Source organism: Pristis pectinata, chromosome 9 (genome assembly GCF_009764475.1).
Source record: "Pristis pectinata isolate sPriPec2 chromosome 9, sPriPec2.1.pri, whole genome shotgun sequence".
Taxonomy (NCBI): domain Eukaryota; kingdom Metazoa; phylum Chordata; class Chondrichthyes; order Rhinopristiformes; family Pristidae; genus Pristis; species Pristis pectinata.
Window position 1 is genome coordinate 22655500 of NC_067413.1, and position 19438 is coordinate 22674937.

At 41.8% G+C, this 19438-nt stretch overlaps 1 protein-coding gene across 2 annotated transcripts in view; it reads left to right on the forward strand.

Annotated features, from left to right (window-relative positions):
• LOC127574231 (zinc finger protein ZFAT-like) overlaps window positions 1–14670 on the forward strand; it is an 88399-nt gene extending 73729 nt beyond the window's left edge. Inside the window, exons 13-16 of one of the 2 annotated variants that reach the window (XM_052023052.1) lie at window positions 2329–2450; window positions 5860–5989; window positions 7839–7966; window positions 13516–14670. In XM_052023052.1, coding sequence (XP_051879012.1) covers window positions 2329–2450; window positions 5860–5989; window positions 7839–7966; window positions 13516–13761 — 626 coding nt within the window. In that variant the 3' untranslated portion in view covers window positions 13762–14670. The remainder of the gene's footprint in view (window positions 1–2328; window positions 2451–5859; window positions 5990–7838; window positions 7967–13515) is intronic. The other variant, XM_052023053.1, reaches the window with a different exon arrangement.
• Window positions 14671–19438: the final 4768 nt, after the last annotated feature.

Consider the following 19438-nt stretch of genomic DNA (forward strand, 5'->3'; position numbering starts at 1 on the left):
ATGCAAGCACCCTGCTATGCATTTGAAGTGCTAATGATTTCTCCTTAAGATATGAGAATCCTGGAGTGCATATCAGTCATATTCTATTTCTATTTCAGATTTATGGCATTTGCTGTTTTGCAATTAACTTTCTCATTCTCTGGAACTGACATTTCTGTTTCCTTGGAGATGAAAAACTGCAGTATTCCCTACCATCAAAATCCTCCAGCTCACCGTTGAACAGAAGCCTTATTGGATCAGCTACGTAAATACTGTGGCTCATCACACCTCAAACCCTTTCCACCATCTAAAAGGCACTAGTCAAAAGTTTTTGGGAATACTTTTTCTACTTGCCTAGGTGAGCGTAGCTCCAACACCACTCAAGGAGATCAACACCAACCAGGACAAAGCAGCCCACTTGATTGGTTCCTCATTAACGACCCTAAAAATTCATTCCCTCCACCAGCAGTGCACAGTAGCTGCAGTGAGTAGCATCTATAAAATGCAGTGCAGTTATTCGCCATGGCTACCCTGTTAACACTCCCCAAAACCATGACCTCTACCACCAAGCAGGGCAAGGGCAGCAGACGTATGGAAACACCACCACTTACAGGTTCCTCTCCAGGTCACGCCATACTGACTTGGAAATGTTTTGCCAGCCTTTCCTTGTCACTGGTCTAAACCTCTCCCCAGTAGTGATGTGGAAGTACCTCCACCAGAAGAAACGGAGTAATTCACAGAAGTGGCTTACCAAGGGCAATAAGGGATGGACAATAAATGCTAACCTTAAAAATCATGCCCAGATCCCTAAAATATAAATAAATTGAAATGTTCAGATTATAAGGGAAATGGAATTAATTGTAAATTGTTCTACCAAAGAGGCAATGGAGTACCTGCCTCCTCCAATGCTGTGTCTATAGTGATTTCTGTGTGATTGCAGCAATATGCTGGGCCCAGAGCAGGTCATCTGAGATGTTAACACCCAGGAATTTGAGGTGCAGCTGTGTTGATGGTCAGTGAGGAAAAGATGTTGTTACCGATCTGTACTGATTGAGGTCTGCTGATGAACAAGGTCAAGGATCCAGTTACAAAGTGAGGTACAGAGGCCCAGGTCTTGGAGCTTGGTGCCAAGTTTGGAGGGGATGCTAATGTTGAATGTCAAACTGTATTCGATGAATAGCAGCCTGATGTATGCATCACTGTTGTCCAGATGATCCAAAGCTGAATGGAGAGCCATTTTTCTTTAAGATGGTGCCAGAGAGAGGTGACATTATGCAGGCAGTAGAACAGTTTTATATTGACATTCTGAACTTTCAAACCTCAAATCTGCAGCCAGAAATACTGTAGAGCTTGACAAATAGCATAGATAGCATACTACTGCTCCTAGCTCCTGTGTGTATGTGACCTTATGAATCTATCAAATTGATCTGAAAGCTTATCATTTACTATTGGGGAAGGAAATCTGCTGTACTTGCTTGGTTTCACCTATATACTACCTCAGTTCCAAGCTCTTGGTTAACTTTTAACAATTCTTTGAATCCTAATTGTATTCATTACTGGCAGAAAGAAATCATTGCCCTCTGCAGTCTTTTTGAGAGTCATCTATATGGTACTATTGAGCTGATTTCTCAGTTTTATATAAAAGAATTATTCAGAATTAACTGCTGATAAAATCATCAAAGGAGCTAACAGAAATATGTGCATATAGATCAAGCGATATCAAGCATCAGCTGTGCACGTTGAAAACAGACCTCATGTTGTTGTGCTTGGTAACCACGCTAAACCATTTACTTTGACTGAATCATCATCGTCCTGTGATCTGAAAAGTTAAAAGTCAAATCAAATAAATAATTTAGGAAAAATAATGACAACCAGCAAGATCTACATGCTAATTTTCACTTCTTAAATTCCTATGTCTTGCAGTATCTCCATCTTCAGAAGTCTTCTCAAAAGTATTATCAGGTTGTCCTTTGAAAATGAATGTCTGCTCTTCCCCCTCCTTTGGGGCAATTAAAGTGCTGAATACAGAAGGAAATGCAAGGTTGTCGAACTGGGAGAAAGTTTTTAGCTGTGAACCCTGAATTCCTGCAGAATCTTGTTAAAATTTTGCACAATCAGCAGAATATCTTTTCTCAAATGCTATTAACCTTTGCAGTTAACTTTCAGAAGTTTTTGACAGATGAAATTAGCAAGATTTCGTTCTCAGTCATTCTGTATGTGATATTGAAAGTAAACGATCATTGAAGTCAGGATGCACCAAACTGGCGAATGGCATTTTGGAGTTTCAAAGGTAGCCAGATAAGATTATTATCAGGTTTCTTGAAAAAAAAATTCACTCTCTTCTTTAAGGTGGTGTAAAGTGTCCAGTCTGCAGTTTTGTTTATGGTACCAAATGGGAGCTGAACAGACACCTGAAAAACAAACATGGACTGAAGATTGTGGGCAGCATAGAAGGAGAAGCCATAGAACAGGTACTTACTTTCCTCTCCTCTAAAGCTGCTATATCTTGCTAGGATCTGGCTCTGTTTGATTGATTTTGAATACCAGAGTCTTAAAATGGAGTTATTTATTTATATTTGGTGTTGCCGGTAAAACCAGCTTCCTGAACCACTGCACTCCTTCAGGTGAAGGTATCCTCATAAGGATGTTGTGAAGAGAGTTCTAGGACTTAGACCCATCAACAATGAAGGATTAGCAATGTATTTCCAAGTCAGAATGGTGTATAACTTGAGCAGGAGCCTGCAGGTAGTGACATTCCTTTACTCCTGAAACCATTGTCCTCCTTAGTGGTGAAAGTTATCAGTTTGGGAGGTGCTTTGTGAGTAGCCTATGTTAGTAACTGCAATACAGTTTTAAATGGTACATACTGCATCCACTCTGCATTGGTAGTGGAGGGAATATGAAACAGAAGTAGTCTTCTATTCATACACCTGCTCCTCCATTTAATAAGATTGAGACTTTTACTTCAACACCACTTTCCTGTACTAACCCCATATCCCTTGATTCCCTGACTATCCAAAAATCTACCAAGACCTGTATTGAATATACTCAGCAATTGAACATCCATGGGCTCCTTGGTAGAAAATTCCAAAAATTCCCTGCCCTCTGGGTGAACAATTTCTTTCCATCTCAGTCCAGGGAAAACATCACCTCTGCATCTGCCCTGCCAAATGCCATAAATAATTTGTATTTTTCAATGAGATTGCTTTTGAAACTTTTCATTGAGTCATAGAGTATGGAAACAGGACATTCAACCCACCATATTTATGCTGACCAGTGGCCACCCATCTGTCGCCACGACTTGGCTCATAGCCATCATTGCCTAGGCAATTCAAGTGCTTATCTAGGTATTTCATAAATGCTGTCAGTGACTCTGCTTCCACCAGTCTCTCTGGCAGTGCATTCCAGGCGCTTGCCACTCTCTGGATGAAAAAGGTCCCCCTTAAAATCTTTAAGTCTCTTCCCCCATACACTAAACCTATGTCCTCTAGTTTTATCTACCTTCAATTACAGGGAAAGGTTTCCTGCAGTCTAGCCTATCTACTCCTCTCATAATTTTAGATAGCTCAATTATGTCCCCTCTTAATCTCCTTCGAGGGAAAACAGACCCAGCCTCTCCAATCTCTTCTCATAACTGAAATGCTCCATCCCAACCAACATCCAGGTGAATCTCCTCTGCACCATCTCCAGTGCTATCGCATCCTTCCTACAGTGTGGTGATCAGAATTGCACACAGTACTTCAGCTGAGATCTGATCAATGTCATATAACGTTGGAGCATAACCTTCCTTCTGTTGTATTCAGTGCCCCGACATGAAGACCAGTATCCCATATGCCTTCTTAACCACATTATCCACCTGCGTTGCACACCAATAGTCCCTAGGACCTTAACCATTAATGGTGTATGTCCCAGCCTCATCAGTATTCCCAAAATGCATTACCTCACTGTTATCAGGACTAAACTGCATCTGTCATTTCTGAGCCCATTTTCACCAACACATCAATACCACACTATACTCCACACTGTCAATATCTCCACCAATCTTAGTGTCATCTGCGAACTCAGTGATCATAAAACAAATTGCTGGAGGAACTCAGCAGGTCAAGCAGCATCTGTTGAGGCAAAGGAATGGGCCAAGTTTCAGGCCAAGACCCTGCATCAGGACTGAGAGTGTAGAGGGAAGGTAGCCAGTACATGGAAGTGAGGTGGAGGGGTGAGATGGAGGCTGGTAGATAATAGGTGGGACCAGATTGGGGGAGGGTAATACTGGGCAGATGGATCCATGTGGGGAGGAGGAGTGTTGAGACAGAGGCTTGTAGGTGATGGGTCGTAAAAGATAAGGAGAGAGAAAAAAAGATTAGGCAGATGGAGCCAGGGAAGGGGAGAGTAGAGACTGGAAAGTGATAGGTGGAACAAGTTAAGGGGGGAATAATGGGTAGATAGATCCAGGTCAGGGAGGGGAACTAAGGGAGAAGAAACCCAGGTAAATGAGTTAGTGGGTGATGGGAAGATGGAACCAGCTGGGTTACAGTAACGTATCTTAGTAACAAAGGGGGGGAGGGGGTCCGAGGGGGACGGTGGATGGAAAAGTGAGGGAGAACCTTTGTGGGCTGGTGGCAGTGGGAGAAGAGCACGGGGGGTGTGGGTTACCTGAAATTGGAAAAGTCAATGTTGGGTTGAAAGCGAACCAAGAGGAATATGAGGTGCAGTTCTTCAAGTTTACGCCTGGCCTCACTGTGGCATGGAGAAGGCCAAGGCCAGACATGTCAATGTGGGAACGGGGAGTATCGGAAATGGTCCAGTGAATTTGAGGTAGACATTTATGATAATCTGTTAACACAAACTTGAGACAGTTCTCACCAGCAGAAAACCATATCTAAACGCTACAAAAGCACACAATGGATTGTAAAACAAAACAAAAGGAAGGTAGGTTGGCACAGGGGGTGGATGAGTGTGTGGGGCAACAGTATGATCCAAGGGTTTAGAGTATTTTGTTAAAGTCTGGGTAACAGTCCTCATGCACCTCATATACACAGTAGTTGGTAATGTGCAAGAATTCACATCATAGTTAGTGCGCTGGGATATGTAGAAATAACCAGTATGTTACTTAATGTGACTATATAATAAACAGGTTAGAGGGAAAGAAGTATCTTATGTAATAGCTGGGTTGAAGTCTATCATTCACATCAGTTCAAGGATACTATCACACTGATAACAGCCAAGTATAAGTCACACACAAATTACCTACCTTCATGGCTATATATGCAGTTCCTTACTGACCAACTGACTTATCAGATATCTGCAAAATAACAGTTATCATTTTCTTTAGAGATGAAATAAGGATTTTAAGGATATAAGTCAATGGAAAGAAACAGAATCAAGCCAGAGGTTTTGAAGATCAAAAGCATGGATTCTAATTGCATTTTGACAAAGTGGGAATTGGGGGGAGAGGGTTTGTGAAATCGGGTAGTCTGGTATAAAGGAAAGAAAACCCAAGTCTGGAGATCCAACACCAAAGTGACCAAGGTGTGGCATTCCTTAGAATTTTCATTTGATCTGGAACATTATAAAAGGATAGAAAGCTTGGGGACAACTGGCTGTTCACCTCCTGGAACTCTGTTCTTTGCTGGTTCTCTTCTCAGTTCAATCATTGGTAATGCATGAAGAAAGTATGACACTGTTTATAACTTCGGATGAGTTTGGGTTAGGTTTAAGCAGTTTGATATGTGGGACAGTACAAGATTGAGTAAAATTGTGATTAAGCATCTGATAGAAGCAATAAATTTTAATGTCCATTCACTAATAATTGCACTTTTTTAATTGAATAAAACAATATATGTTGAAGTAAGTGAACTTGGATATATTTACGTTTATGTGCAGCAGGTTCTTGAGGCTCCTGCAGAGCAGACTCAAACACAGTACTTTCATATAGCAGAAAGTGAAGAGGATGTACAGGGTGCCCAAGCAGCTGTAGCAGCTCTTCAAGACTTGCGGTATAATACAGAGAATGGTGAGTAAAGCAGTGTAACATGTGGTCACATTGGTTACTTTACTTCTTTAATATAAGCACTGGTTTGTGAATTACTGTGAGCCTACTAAGGAATTAAGATAATGTAAGAGTCTAACAATCTAAGAGTATGTGATTAAGTTGTATGGTAAAGGATTTAGAGTATTTTGTTAAAGTTTGTGTTACAGACCTCGTGCACCTAATATCTAGTTGGTAACATGTGCAAAGATTCACATAGCAATTAGTGTGCTAGGATATGTAGAAGTAACCAACATGTTAGTTAATGTGAGTGTATAATAAACAGGTTAGAGGCAAGAAAGAGCTTTACGTAATGCCTGGGTTGAAATCTATCATTACCATCCATTCAAGGATATCATCACATTGATGACCGCCAAGTATAAGTCGCACACAAACCACATTTGCAGTTCCTTACTGAGCAACTGACTTATCAAATATCTGCAAAACAGCATTTATAATTTCCTTTAGAAATGACATTAATTTAATTTAATTGGCATATAGACTTGGGAGAATTGAAGGAAGGGTCAGTATGTCAAATAGTTAAAGTTTTGTGGTTGTTTAGAAAGATATACTGGCCCCTGAGGTTACAGATTGTGAAGACATATGCATCTCATAGATACTCACATGAAACCTGTTAGATCTATATTCAATCTTCATGATTACACAAATTTCAAATTAGATGTCGGGATAGATCACCATCATTACAGTTGGCAATTCTGCAAGGAACCACCATCAAACCACCCTTTATTGTTTAGCACACCTTTGACTTCTGTGTCTGTGCACTTCTGGGTAGAGGTTGTAGATGTAAATTTTTAACAACTTACAAAAAGATTTTTTATTTTAATTAATTGAATTGTATTTAAATGATTCTAAATATCAAAGAAATTTTAAACAATGAAGGTTGCTTTTGACAGCAGTCTGAGGTCATCAGGGCTGTACTGTTGGTGGAACCTCAGGTTTCACCAACCAAGTCCTCTTCTTCTTTTCTAGCCTACAGTGTTTTGTCATTGGGCCTCACAGTGGATGCCTTCAGTTCATCCTGACGCATGGCTTGTATAATGACACAGCTGTTGGGAACACACAGTGTAAAGAGCACATTGTGCATTTAGTTACTTAAAGCATCTGTCCAAGCTCCATTATTTGTCTTGTTATTTAAAACGACGTAAATTTGTAAGACCATTCATAGTTTACTAGTCTTGTATACAATCAGAAAGTATTGGAAATCTGAACTTCTTTATATAAACTGCCTTAATTGAAGATGGGGCATTAGATGCAAGTTAGAACATGGTTTCTTTCTGATCTGTGCCAATGTATTGATTTCAGTTATTGGCAGCAGCTGCATGCTACTATTTGCCTAAGTGGCAGCGTGCTGATACAGATTAACGTTCAGGTTCACAAGTGTAAAGCAAGATTTAAGCACTGTCAATCTTTTAGAATGAGTGCCCATTAATGAATCTATGTTGGCTGAAGATGGAATATAAAACAGTACAGCAAAGAAACAGGTCCTTCGGCCCATGATTAATGTGCTGACCGTGATGCCAATTTAAACTAATCCTAGCTGCCTGCATGTGGTCTAAATCCCTCCATTCCTTGCCTGTTCATGTGCTTGTGTAAATGCCTCTTAAAAGTTGCTATCATATCCGGTTCCACCTTTTCCCCTGGCAGCACTTTCCAGGCACCTACCACTTTTTATGTGGAAAAAAAACTTGCCTCATAAATCTTCCTTAAACTTTCTCCCTCTCACCTTAAAGCTATGCCCTCCAGTATCTGAGGAGAAAGAAATTAAGGGTGGGGAGAAACACTTTACTGACTTTATTCCTATTGTTTCTTCTAGGGGAGAGGATGGATTCAACAGCTGTGAACATTCTCCAGCAGATCATCGGTTTAGCTCCTGAGCACCACGATGCTGCTGTGGCTTCAGTAGTTACCATGGCACCTGGTACATTAACAGTTGTAGAACAAGTAAGATTTCCAATCTCTTTTATCTGGAATTAACTATCACTGAACTATAATGTCAAATGTAAAGCTCCATTCTGTCTCAATCTCAGAAGGGTACTTCCAGCTGATATATAGTAGCATTTTTTAGTGATGTACTTATGGTCCAAATGGTTTTGTGGTTGCTTTTATTTAATGGCAGTTTTATGATGCAGCATGTAACCACAGTGAACTGAGATGCAACTGACCCAAGTGATTAGATAGCAGAGACCATCTTTCCATTGATCTGGACTGGATTAAGGTCCTTACTACAGAGATTCTATTTCACTGTCCCAAAGGTGAATATCATAATGTCATGTCATCATACCTGTAGTCTCTCACTCTGACACACAACAAGTCCAACAAGTGAAGAGATATTTCCCTGTATGTAGGTGTGAGCATTAGTTCAGTAGTTGCCTATGGGACAATAGATCATGGGTCTGTCCCACTCCAGAGACTTTGGTGCATAATTAAGGCTGCCACTCCAGTATTTGTTGAATGTAGGTTATGCTGTCAGAATTGCTCCTTTTTGTATGATATGTTAAACCAAGATACCATCTGCCCTCTCACTGGTTTCCCATTGTACAATTCTAAGAAGATTGGAGGAGCTCTTCTGCCAATATTTATTGCTCATGTTACTCTTCTTCTTCGTTCCTTGAGATCAAGGATAACTTACTTCCAGTCCAGTTCTGTAGGTTCTGATGTGGCTGCAAAGTCTATCAGAGCTTCACAGACTCTGTCATATACGAGGCATGTAGTGCTTGAGGGGCAGGCAGATGAGTAAGTAGGGATGTTGTGTGCTCCTTCTGCTGTTTGCACATGGCCTGAGTATCCTCTTGTTGTAGAGACTAGAGCTACTTGGCGCCTTTCTGAATGCTCCTTCTCCATTTTGAGCAGCTGCTGGCCAGGGTTTCCTATTAATTGGTAATTGGTTTATTATTGTCACATGTGCCGAGATACAGTGAGAAATTTTGCTTTGTATGCTATCCATACAGATCATTGCAAAACATGAATAGACCAAGGTAGAACAAAGGGAAAAGCAATAGCAGAACATAGAATATAGTGTTATAGTTACAGAAAAAATGCTGTGCAGGTAGACAGCTAAGGTGCAAGGGCCACGCTGAGGTAGATTGAGAGATCAAGATTTCATCTTTATCGTTTAAGAGGTCCATTAAAGAGTCTTATAACAGTGGGATAGAAGCTGTCCTTGAGCCTGGTGGTGTATGTTTTCAAATTTCTGTATCTTCTGCCCAATGGAAGTGGGGAGGAGAGAGAATGACTGGGATGGGAGGGGTCTTTGATTATGTTGACTGCTTTCCATCCAGGCCATGCCGCCTTCTCAATACTGCCATCAGGCTGCGGGAAGTTCTTCTAATGTTGTGGCCAATATTTATCGCTCATCCTACTCTTCTTCTTAGTCCTTTGAGATCAAGGATAACTAACTTCCAGTCCAGTTCTGTAGGCTGCAAAGTCCTATCAGGGCTCCACAGACTCTGTCGTATATGGGGCATATCCACTGAGGATGTTACAAGGGGAATTGAGGATGTAACATCTTTTCAATATGATTTTGAGAATGTCCTAGGAGCAATATCTCTTTCCTGGAAGTCGCATCCTGTGACAGAGCTCAGGATAGTGCTTGTTTCCAAAATTTGTTGTCAGACAAAGCGTGAATTGGTTGAGTATGATCTGAGTCTTGATGGCCGGATGTTGACCTGAGAGAAGGTGCTGACATTGGTTCACCTCTAATACAAAGGGAATGAGAGAGTTTTCCAGAGGGAGTGTTGGTTGTACCTCTCCAATGCTTTGAGGTTCTCACTCCAGGTTGACCATATCTCTGAAGCCTACAGGAGGATGGGGATTACTACTGCCCAGTCGACCACGAACTTCCTGCTGGGTTTGAGGTCTTGCTTTTCAAAGACTCATTTCTTCCATTAACTCATGATTATGTGGAATCTATTTTACACCAAGCCCAATGTAGGCAAACAGTAATGATTGTGAAAGGAATTTATTTCCTATTGGGCTCAACTTGTGCTCAACATCACCAAAACCAAGAAACTGATTGTGGACTTTAGGAAGAGGAAGTCAGGCAAGTACACACCAGTCCTCATTGAAGGGTCTGCGGTGTAAAGGTGAGCAGCTTCAAGTTCCTGGGTGTCAACATTTCGGAGGATCTCTCCTGGGACCAGCACATAGATGCAACTGTGAAGAAGGTATGCCAGCATCTCTACTTTCTTTGAGGTTTAAGGAGATTCGGCATGTCATCAAAGACACTGACAAACTTCTACAGATGTACAGTGGAAAACATTTTGACCACTTGCATTGTGGCCTGGTATGGAAACTCCAATGCACAGGAAGGCAGGAGGCTGCAGGGGGTAGTGGACTCAGCCAGTTCCATCATGGGTGCAGCTCTCCCCACCATCGAGGACATATACGAGAGGCAATGTCTCACGAAGGCGACATCCGTCATTAAGGACTCCACCATCCGAGCCATGCTTCTCAATGCTGCCATCAGGCAGGAGGTACAGGAGACTGAAGACCCATACCTCAATGTTCAACAACAGTTCTTCCCTACTGCCATCAGGTTCTTGAACTGACCTGAAGAAAAATTACCTTGGACTATATTTCTTTTTTTCTCTCTCTCAACTTGCACTAATGTCGTTATGTTTATTTTGTCATGTATGTTAAACTTAAGTTAACATAAATTGTATATATGTTAACTTATGTTTTTGGAAGGTACTGTGCTGCTGCTATATAAAGCTAATTCTCAGGGCAATTATACCCTGTGTCTATGCCTATGACAGCACCTGACTGTCTACCCTATCTATGCCTCTCATAATTTTAAAAACCTTTATCAGGTCTCGCCTCAGACTCTGATGCTCTAGGGAGAGCAACCCAAGTTTGTTCAACCTTTTCCTTATAGCTCATACCTTCTATTCCAGGCAGTATCCTGGTACACCTCTTCTGCATCCTCTCCACAGTCTCTACATCCTTCCTATAATGGGGTGACCAGAACTGCTCACAGTACTCCAAATGTGGTCTGACTAAAGTTTTGTATAGCTACAGCATGACTTCCTTACTCTTATACTCAACACGCCTACCAATGAAGGCAAGCATGCCATACATTGTGGGCATGCTATGTTGGTGCTGGAAGTGTGGCGACACTTGTGGGCTGCCCCCAGAACACTCTATGCAAAAGGTGCATTTCACTGTGTGTTTCGATGTACATGTGACTAATAAAGAAATCATATCTTGTACGCCTTCTTTACCAGATCAAGTATTATGAGAATCACTGCATAATGTTGGTTGCTTTTGGTCTTCTGGCCTGTTTCCAGATCCCAACAGACCACAAAAGGGTTTCCATTAAAAGTGTTTATATAAAGTACGTATTGGATGCATAGCTGGCTATACCTGCTGGAATTGTTTACTTCCATCACATTGATTGATGGGAAAGAAGTGAATTTGACAGTATGTCTACCAATAATTACAGGTACTATTTAAAGCAAACCTGTTTTCAGCACACAATCAAACACCAGATACACACACACTTGTCTGTCTTATCAGAACACACAGTCTTGGCTGAGCACCCTTCCACTTGCACACTCGCCCTCTACCTCCTCCTTAAACACATTCACTGCCCCACACATTCACACTCTCCTTTTCGCACCCTCTCTTTCCCTCACAAACAGATTCATGATCTGTCACATACTCTGTCAGAATCTGTTTAACGTATCATTGTACCTCTCATATTTCCTCACGCTATCTCACATTTCCTCACATGCTTTCAGGCACTCATATGCATTCGCTGGCCTTCGCATGCTCTTGCTCACTTTTTTGTGTGTTCCCTCTTTCTCGTGTTCACTTTCGCTGTTACAGTTACCATATATCGGGCACTCATTTTCTTTGTCACAATCACACCATCTCTCTGACTTTCCCTCTTTCAGTTCATCTTGTGCCGTCACACTCTCCCGCACACATTCGCACAGATGAGCATGCACTCACTTGTATTTTCTTTAAAAGTCTCTAATGCATTCACTTGCACATTCTTTCTCTCTCATGCTTTCTCTTTTACTCATTCTTACATATTCATTGCCTTTGTTTATGCTTTCTGTGCAGCCGTGTAATCCATTGCATGATATTACAATGCTTCTATTTTCAGTAATACATATTCACATACACACACCCCAACAATCTCTCATTCTCATGCTCCTTCTTTCTCATACTCTCTTTCTCACACACTCTCACTCCCTCCCTCACATTCTCTCCCTCACAATATCTGACAATATCTCCCGACCTTTGCCTCTCACACTCGCACATTCTATCCCTCATTCATTCTCACTTTTTATCGTTTACTCACTCGCACACTTACTGCCTCATTCTCCCTCTCAGACCAATCTCTCGCACTTTCTCCCTCTCAATGTCACAGTTCCTCTCACATACACATACACCTCCTCTTACTCCCACTACCTATCATTCCCTCTCATGCTAACAATCTTGTTCTCTCTCTCTCTCACACACTCACACACTCTCTCTCTCTCTCTCTCTCTCCCTCTCTCTCTCTCTCTGTCACACACTCACACTCTCTTCTACTTCCCTCTTCAAAGTTCAGTCACCGTTTGCCTTCCTCATTGCTTTAATGCAGTAAGAAGTGATTACACAATATGAGTTGTATTGGTAAATTTATTCCCAGTCAATCCCTATTTGGTCATGAATAATTTCAACTTTCACCGATGCACCATAGAAAGCATCCTATCTGGATGTATCACGGCAACTGCTCTGCCCAGGACTGCAAGAAGCTGCAGAGAGTTGTGGACACAGCCCTCAGCGCATCACGGACATGAGCCTCCCGTCCTTGGACTCTGTCTTTACCTCTCGTTGTCTTGGTGAAGCAGCCAGCATAATCAAAGACCCCACCCACCCGGGACATTCTTTCTTCCCTCCTCTTCCATCGGGCAGAAGATACAGGAGCCTGAGGGCACGTACCACCAGACTTAAGGACAGCTTCTACCCCACTGTGATAAGACTATTGAACGGTTCCCTTACACTCTGAGATGGACTATGACTTCACCATCTACCTTGTTGTGACCTTGCACCTTATTGCACTGCACTTTCTCTGTGGCTGTGACACTTTACTCTGTACTGTTACTGTTTTTACCTGTACTACATCAATGCACTTTGTACTAACTCTATGTAACTGCTCTGTGTAATGAATTGACCTGTACGATCGGTTTGTATGACAAGCTTTTCACTGTACCTTGGTTCAAGTGACAATAATATACCAATACCAATAATAAATAGTGTTACTAAAACTATTCTATTTTTGCTGCCTTGGATTCTTGAAGAATAACCACTTGACTGAAGTCTCTGAATGCTGCTAATACCCGTTGTCTTGAAAGAGTCTGCACCTTTGGAATGGAAGGAAGCAAACTGGGGAGATAGGGAGAACATAGTGGACAAATGGCTTTTATGTTGATATTGCTTCTGCATTGGAAAATTGAATTGGTTAAATTGCATTGATCCTTTCCTTTTCTTAATTTCAGGCTGAGGATGAAACAGCAGGCAATCATACAGTGATGATTCAGCAGGCCTTGGAACAGGCGTCAGTGGAGCTTGGAGAAGGACATCATCTTGTCGAGCAAGTGGTAGTCTCCTCTGATGATGTGGAAGGGATTGAGACAGTAACTGTTTACACTCAGGGTGAAGAAACATCTGAATTCATTGTTTACGTGCAAGAGGCTGTGCAAGCAGAGGATCAGGCGATGGAAAAAAAGGTTGAGGAATTGTAACCATTCCTGTAATCTTCAGCCAGAACTTTAGCTAGTTGGAACAAGCAGGCAAGAAGTTCTATGTTTCTGGTTTGCATTACAAAAAATGGCAATATCCATGCAATCAATGAACTCTTTTCAGCTTAAGAGTGGCAGAAAATAACCAAATAGCAATGCTCCAGAAAAAGAAATGGTTGGGGACAAGTTTCCTTCAGTTACTTCACACTTTTCATTTGTCGGTTCTTTTTTGCCAGCCCCCACACCCCACTCCCTCAATTTAGCTTTCCAGATCCATGCTTCCCTTTAAAGTGATCAGGAATAATAAAATGGCCCAAATCAAAGGATATTGCCATGGTTACCACCCAAGGTTGGCCACCCAGGAAAATTCATTTAGGCAGCCAGGGTGGAAGAGGGCATTATAGTTTACCCTATACACCACATCATGTATGGACAGTTTGAGGTGGGAGGGAAAACCCAAACTGGAGAAGCTCAGGAAGCCCAAAACTATGGAACACCTGATGGTTTTGATTTTTCTTGCAGTGTTTTTTAGAACAAAATCACTCAGCCTGGTATCTCTGTGAGGGATAAGTCTAACAGACTTGCAGATTTAAAAAAAAAGTGGAGTGCAAGAATATTTTTAATTTATTCAATGTTAACAATGACTTGACCTACTTTGAATTGTCATATATCCTAAACAACAGTTAAACTGTTCTAGAGCATCAGATCACATATGGGTAGGAGTTAAACTGATTAATATTCTGTGGCATTGGTGTAAAGGAAGTGTTAGCACATCAGGTACACTTGATTAATAGCCTATTTTTGAATTTTATGGAGAAATTGACAGTAAAAATGCATAAACGTATAACAATGCATGGATTTAAAACAAAACTTGCAAATGCTGGAATTCTGAAATAAAACCAAAACTCCTGGAAACACTGAGTAGAACTCATCAGTATTTCAATGTCAATCCTTGGCCAAATTCAGAAAATGAGAGCTCAGTATGTTTCTTTATTAAACAAAACAAAATAATGATGGGGATATAGAGAATAAGGAGTAAAATGGCCAGTGAAGTTTGGCTCTGAAGACAAAAAAAAGGTTTAATGTAAACTGCTTTCTAAATAGTTAATGAGCTGAACATTCACATGTTCACCAGTCTCTCTGAGTCAGACTTGGCTTTCTTCCCTAAAAAGTTTAATGGTGATGTGACCCCTGCTCTCTTATTGCACCAGGATTTGTAGGCATTGTTCAGCAAAACAAATGAGCAATGTTCTTTTCATAACAAGCCTAATTCCAAAGTATTTTGCTGTTTACAAAGCACTCAATATTCACCTGTCATCAGCTGCCAAATGACTCTTTTTGGGTTTTTGAATAGAGACTTGCTCAAATTTGTTACCTGATCCAGTGTGGTGTACTTTATAACAAGAAAGTAAGAATGTTTGCCAGGTGCAGGAAACTATTTTTTAAATAGCACAGATGAAGTGATCAAATTGGGAGATAAAGGTGGAAATAGAGAGGGGTGGGAGGGAGAGGAAAGAAACAGAAAAAATGAAAAAAGGCTTTTTTATAATCTCCACTACTGATCATCTTTGGAAGATAATGAGACTGCGAAAAATGATTTCACAGAGACAGTAAGTATCATTTACAGCATAAATTTTTCTGGTGCGTTTAGTGCTGACATGGTGGCAATGTTTCAAATCCTTCTGGTAGCAACATTCTTTTGCTAAATCAGCAGCAATCTGTTTATCCAGGTCAAATATGAGTGGACCATTTTATTGGTGCATTAAAGGTAGTGCAGTGCTAATGGAGAATCAGGTCACCTGTAAAAAGTTGAGTATTTGGCAAAATGATGTTTGAAACAGTGTGGTGGTGTTTAACACCCAGAAAGATGCTCTAAAATGGAACCTGCACAGTGCTGAGTTACAACCACACCCAACTGCATACCACTTCGATTTACCAATTGACATGCACCAAGCTCATAAGGGAGTCAGTCCTTAAAGGCACACTCATTGCCGCCAGGGATTAGCAACATGGTGGCTAGCACAGAGGATCTATAGTGGAATGGGAGAAAGGTCCAGGATTTTTCACAGTGGTACATTGAAGACCAGAAACACTGCCACACTCACCTGCATCTGGAACGATCTCCAATGTTTCAGGTGGCCAGGAAGACTGCATCAGCCTCCATAACAGAAGCCTGGCAGGAGGTGACACACAATGTCTCCTCCAAGAGTGAGAATCTAAGGTTATTGAAGTAATGCAGTAAAAGATATTGTGATCTCACAAGACATCATTCTACCAAAAATGCTGGTGCATGCACGCACACCTTCTTATTGGCCAGTCTCTTGTGATCAAGGATGACTTCTGTTTCTTAGCCGATGGATAAAGGCTATGCAGAAGCAGCATGAGTAGGGAAAGAGATGCTTGATGCACAGCAGGACAGGTTGTTCAAGAGGTTCTGCTATTTCCACCTGACCTCTGCATATTCCTTTCAAAGAAAAACAAGTTACTCATTGCCTTCCTGGATGCTCCAGCAACTCGGATTAGATCTTGACGTTTAATTTGGTAAGTGTGGAGTTTGCACGTTCTCCCTGTAACTGCATGGGTTTCCTCCAGGTACTCCGGCTTCCTCCCACTTTCCAAAAATATGTGGGTTTGTAAATTAATTGGCCATTGTAAATTGCCCTTTATGTGTTGGTAGGGATAGAATCTGGGAGGAGTTGATGGGAATGTTGGGAGAATAAAGTGGGATCAGTGTAGGATTAGTGTAAATGGGTGCTTGGTGATTGGAACAGACTCGGTGAGCTGAAGGGCTGTTTCCATGCTGCATGGTTCCATGATTTTAACAAATTTTAGCAGAGAGCAAGGGGCAGGCTAATAAACATGGTGGGACTGATGGGCTGAAATGTGTTTATTTATTTCAACACGGAGTATTATGGGTAAGGAGGATGAACTTAGAGCCTGGATCAATACATGAAATTACAATGTTGTTGCCATTACAGAGACCAATTACATGAGGGACAGGACTGGCAGCTCAACGTTCCTGGGTTTCATTGTTTTAGATGTGATATGAGGGAGGGAGGGGGGGGGGGGTTAAAAGAGGTGGAGGGGTCGCACTACTGATAAGGGAGAATGTCACAGCAGTACTCAGAGAGGACACACTGGAGGGTTCATCCACAGAGGGAATTTGGGTGGAGCTCAGAAATAAGAAAGGTGGAATTACATTGATGGGGTTATGCTATTCCCTCCCCCCCCCCCCCCCCCCCCACAATAGCCATCGAGAGGTGGAGGAACAGATATGTAGAGACATTCTGGAAGCATGCAGAAACAACAGGGTTGTCATAGTGGGGGACTTTAACTTCCCCAGTATTGATTGGAATTTCCTTAATACAAGAAGCTTAGATGGGGCGGGATTTCTTCAGTGCATCCAAGAGGGGTTCTTGAAACAATATGTGGAGCCCCCAACTGGAGGAGAGAACATACTGGACCTAGTTTTGGAAATGTGCCAGGCCAGGTGACAGACCTAATGGTGGGTGAACATTCTGGGAATAGTGACCACAGCTCATTATGTTTTAAGGTAGTTATGAGTAAGGATAAAATTGGATTGTGTGAGAAGGTACTAAATTAGGGGAGAGCAAATTACAACAGGATAAGACAGGAGCTAAGGGGTGTTGATTGGGAGCAGCTGCTGTCAGACGTGGGAGTTGTTTAAAGACCAGCTGATCAGAGTTCAGGATCAGCATGTTCTGGTAAGGAGTAAGGAGATGGATGGTAAGGTAAGGTAAGGGAACCTTGGATGACCAGAGAGGTTCTAGATTTAATCAGAAAGAAAAAGGAAGCATATGTAAGGTTTAGGAAGCAAAAGTCAGACTGAGCCCTTGTGGAATATAAAGATAGTAGGAAAGTGCTCAAGCAGGCAATTAGGAAGCCCAAAAGCAGCCAGGAAATGTCCCTGGCGAGTAGGATCAAGGAGAATCCCAAAGTATTTTATACTTGTATTAATAAAACGCAGATAACTAAGGAGATGGTAGGTCCACTCGAGGATAAAGGAGGGAATTTGTGCTTGGAGTCAGAGCAAGTGGCTGAGGTATGAAATGAATACTTTGCATCGGTATTTACCAAAGGATTTGGAGGATAGTGAAAACAGAGTGGGGAATGCTAATGTGTTGAGACATTTTGAGATTAAGGAGGAGGCAGTGATGGGTCTTCTGAAAAGCATTAAGATGGTTAAGTCCCCAGGGCCTGATGGCATATATCCCAGAATACTGAAAGAAGCAAGTGAGGGGATTGCTAGGGCTTTGACAAAGATCTTTTTGTCTTCACTAAGCAAAAGGCAAGATCCTGGAGGACTGGTGAGTAGCAAATGTTGTGCCTTTGTTCAAGAAGGGGAATAGTGATAATTCAGGTTATTATAGGCCAATGAGCCTCATGACTATGGTCGGGAAGCTATTGGAGAAGATACTGAGGAATAGGATTTATACACATTTGGAAGGGTATAGCCTGCTTAGGGACAGTCAGCATGGCTTTGTGCAGGGCAGGTCATGCCTTACAAAGTTGATTGAGTTTTTTGAGGAGGTGATAAAGGTGCTTGATGAGGGTGCGGCAGTGGATGTTATCTACATGGACTTGAGTAAGGCATTTGATAAGGTCAATCATGGTAGCTTGATTCAGAAAATAAAGATGCATGGGTTCCAGCGTGAATTGCAAGTTTGGATGCAGAATTGGCTTGCCCGTAGAAGACGGAGAGTAGGGGTGGAAAGCTGTTATTCTGGCTGGAGGTCTATGACCAGTGGTGTTCCACAAGGATTGGTGCTGGGACCTCTGTTGTTTATGATATATATGACTTGGATGAAAATGTAGATGGGTGGATTAGCAAATTTGCAGATGACACCAAGATTGGTGGTGTTGTGGACAGTGTAAAGGACTATCAAAGAATGCAGAGGGATGTAGATCAGTTACAGATGTGGGAAGAGAAGTGGCAGATGGAGTTTAATCCTGGCAAATGTGAAGTGTTGCACTTTGGGAGGTCAAATGAAAGGAGAAAGTAGACAGTTAATGGTAGGCCCCTTAACAGCATTGAAGTCCAATGAGATCCTGGGGTCCAAGTCCACAGTTTATTAAAATGGCTATGCAAGTAGATACGGTGGTAAAGAAGGCACATGGCATTCTTGCCTTCATTGGTAGGGGTATTGAGTATAAGAGTAAGGAACTCATGCTGCAGCCGTATAAAACTTTAGTCAGACTGCACTTGGAGTACTGCATGCAATTCTGGTTACCCCATTATAGGAAGGATGTGAATACTGTGGAAAGGGTACAGAAAAGGTTTATAGAACCATAGAACAACACAGGCCCATCAGCCCACCATGTTGTGCCAACCTTCAAACCACAACTAATACGATCTAACCCCTTCCTCCCACATATCCCTTTATTTTAAATTCCTCCATATCCTTATCTAATAATCTCTTGAACTTGACCAACGTATCAGCCTCCACCGCCACCCCAGGCAGCACATTCCATGCACCAACCACTCTGGGTGAAAAACCTCCCTCTGACATCTCCCTTGAACTTCCCACCCATTACCTTAAAGCCATGCCCTCTTGTATTGAGCATTGGTGCCCTGGGGAAGAGGCGCTGGCTGTCCACTCTATCTATTCCTCTTAATATTTTGTACACCTCTATCATGTCTCCCCTCATCCTCCTTCTC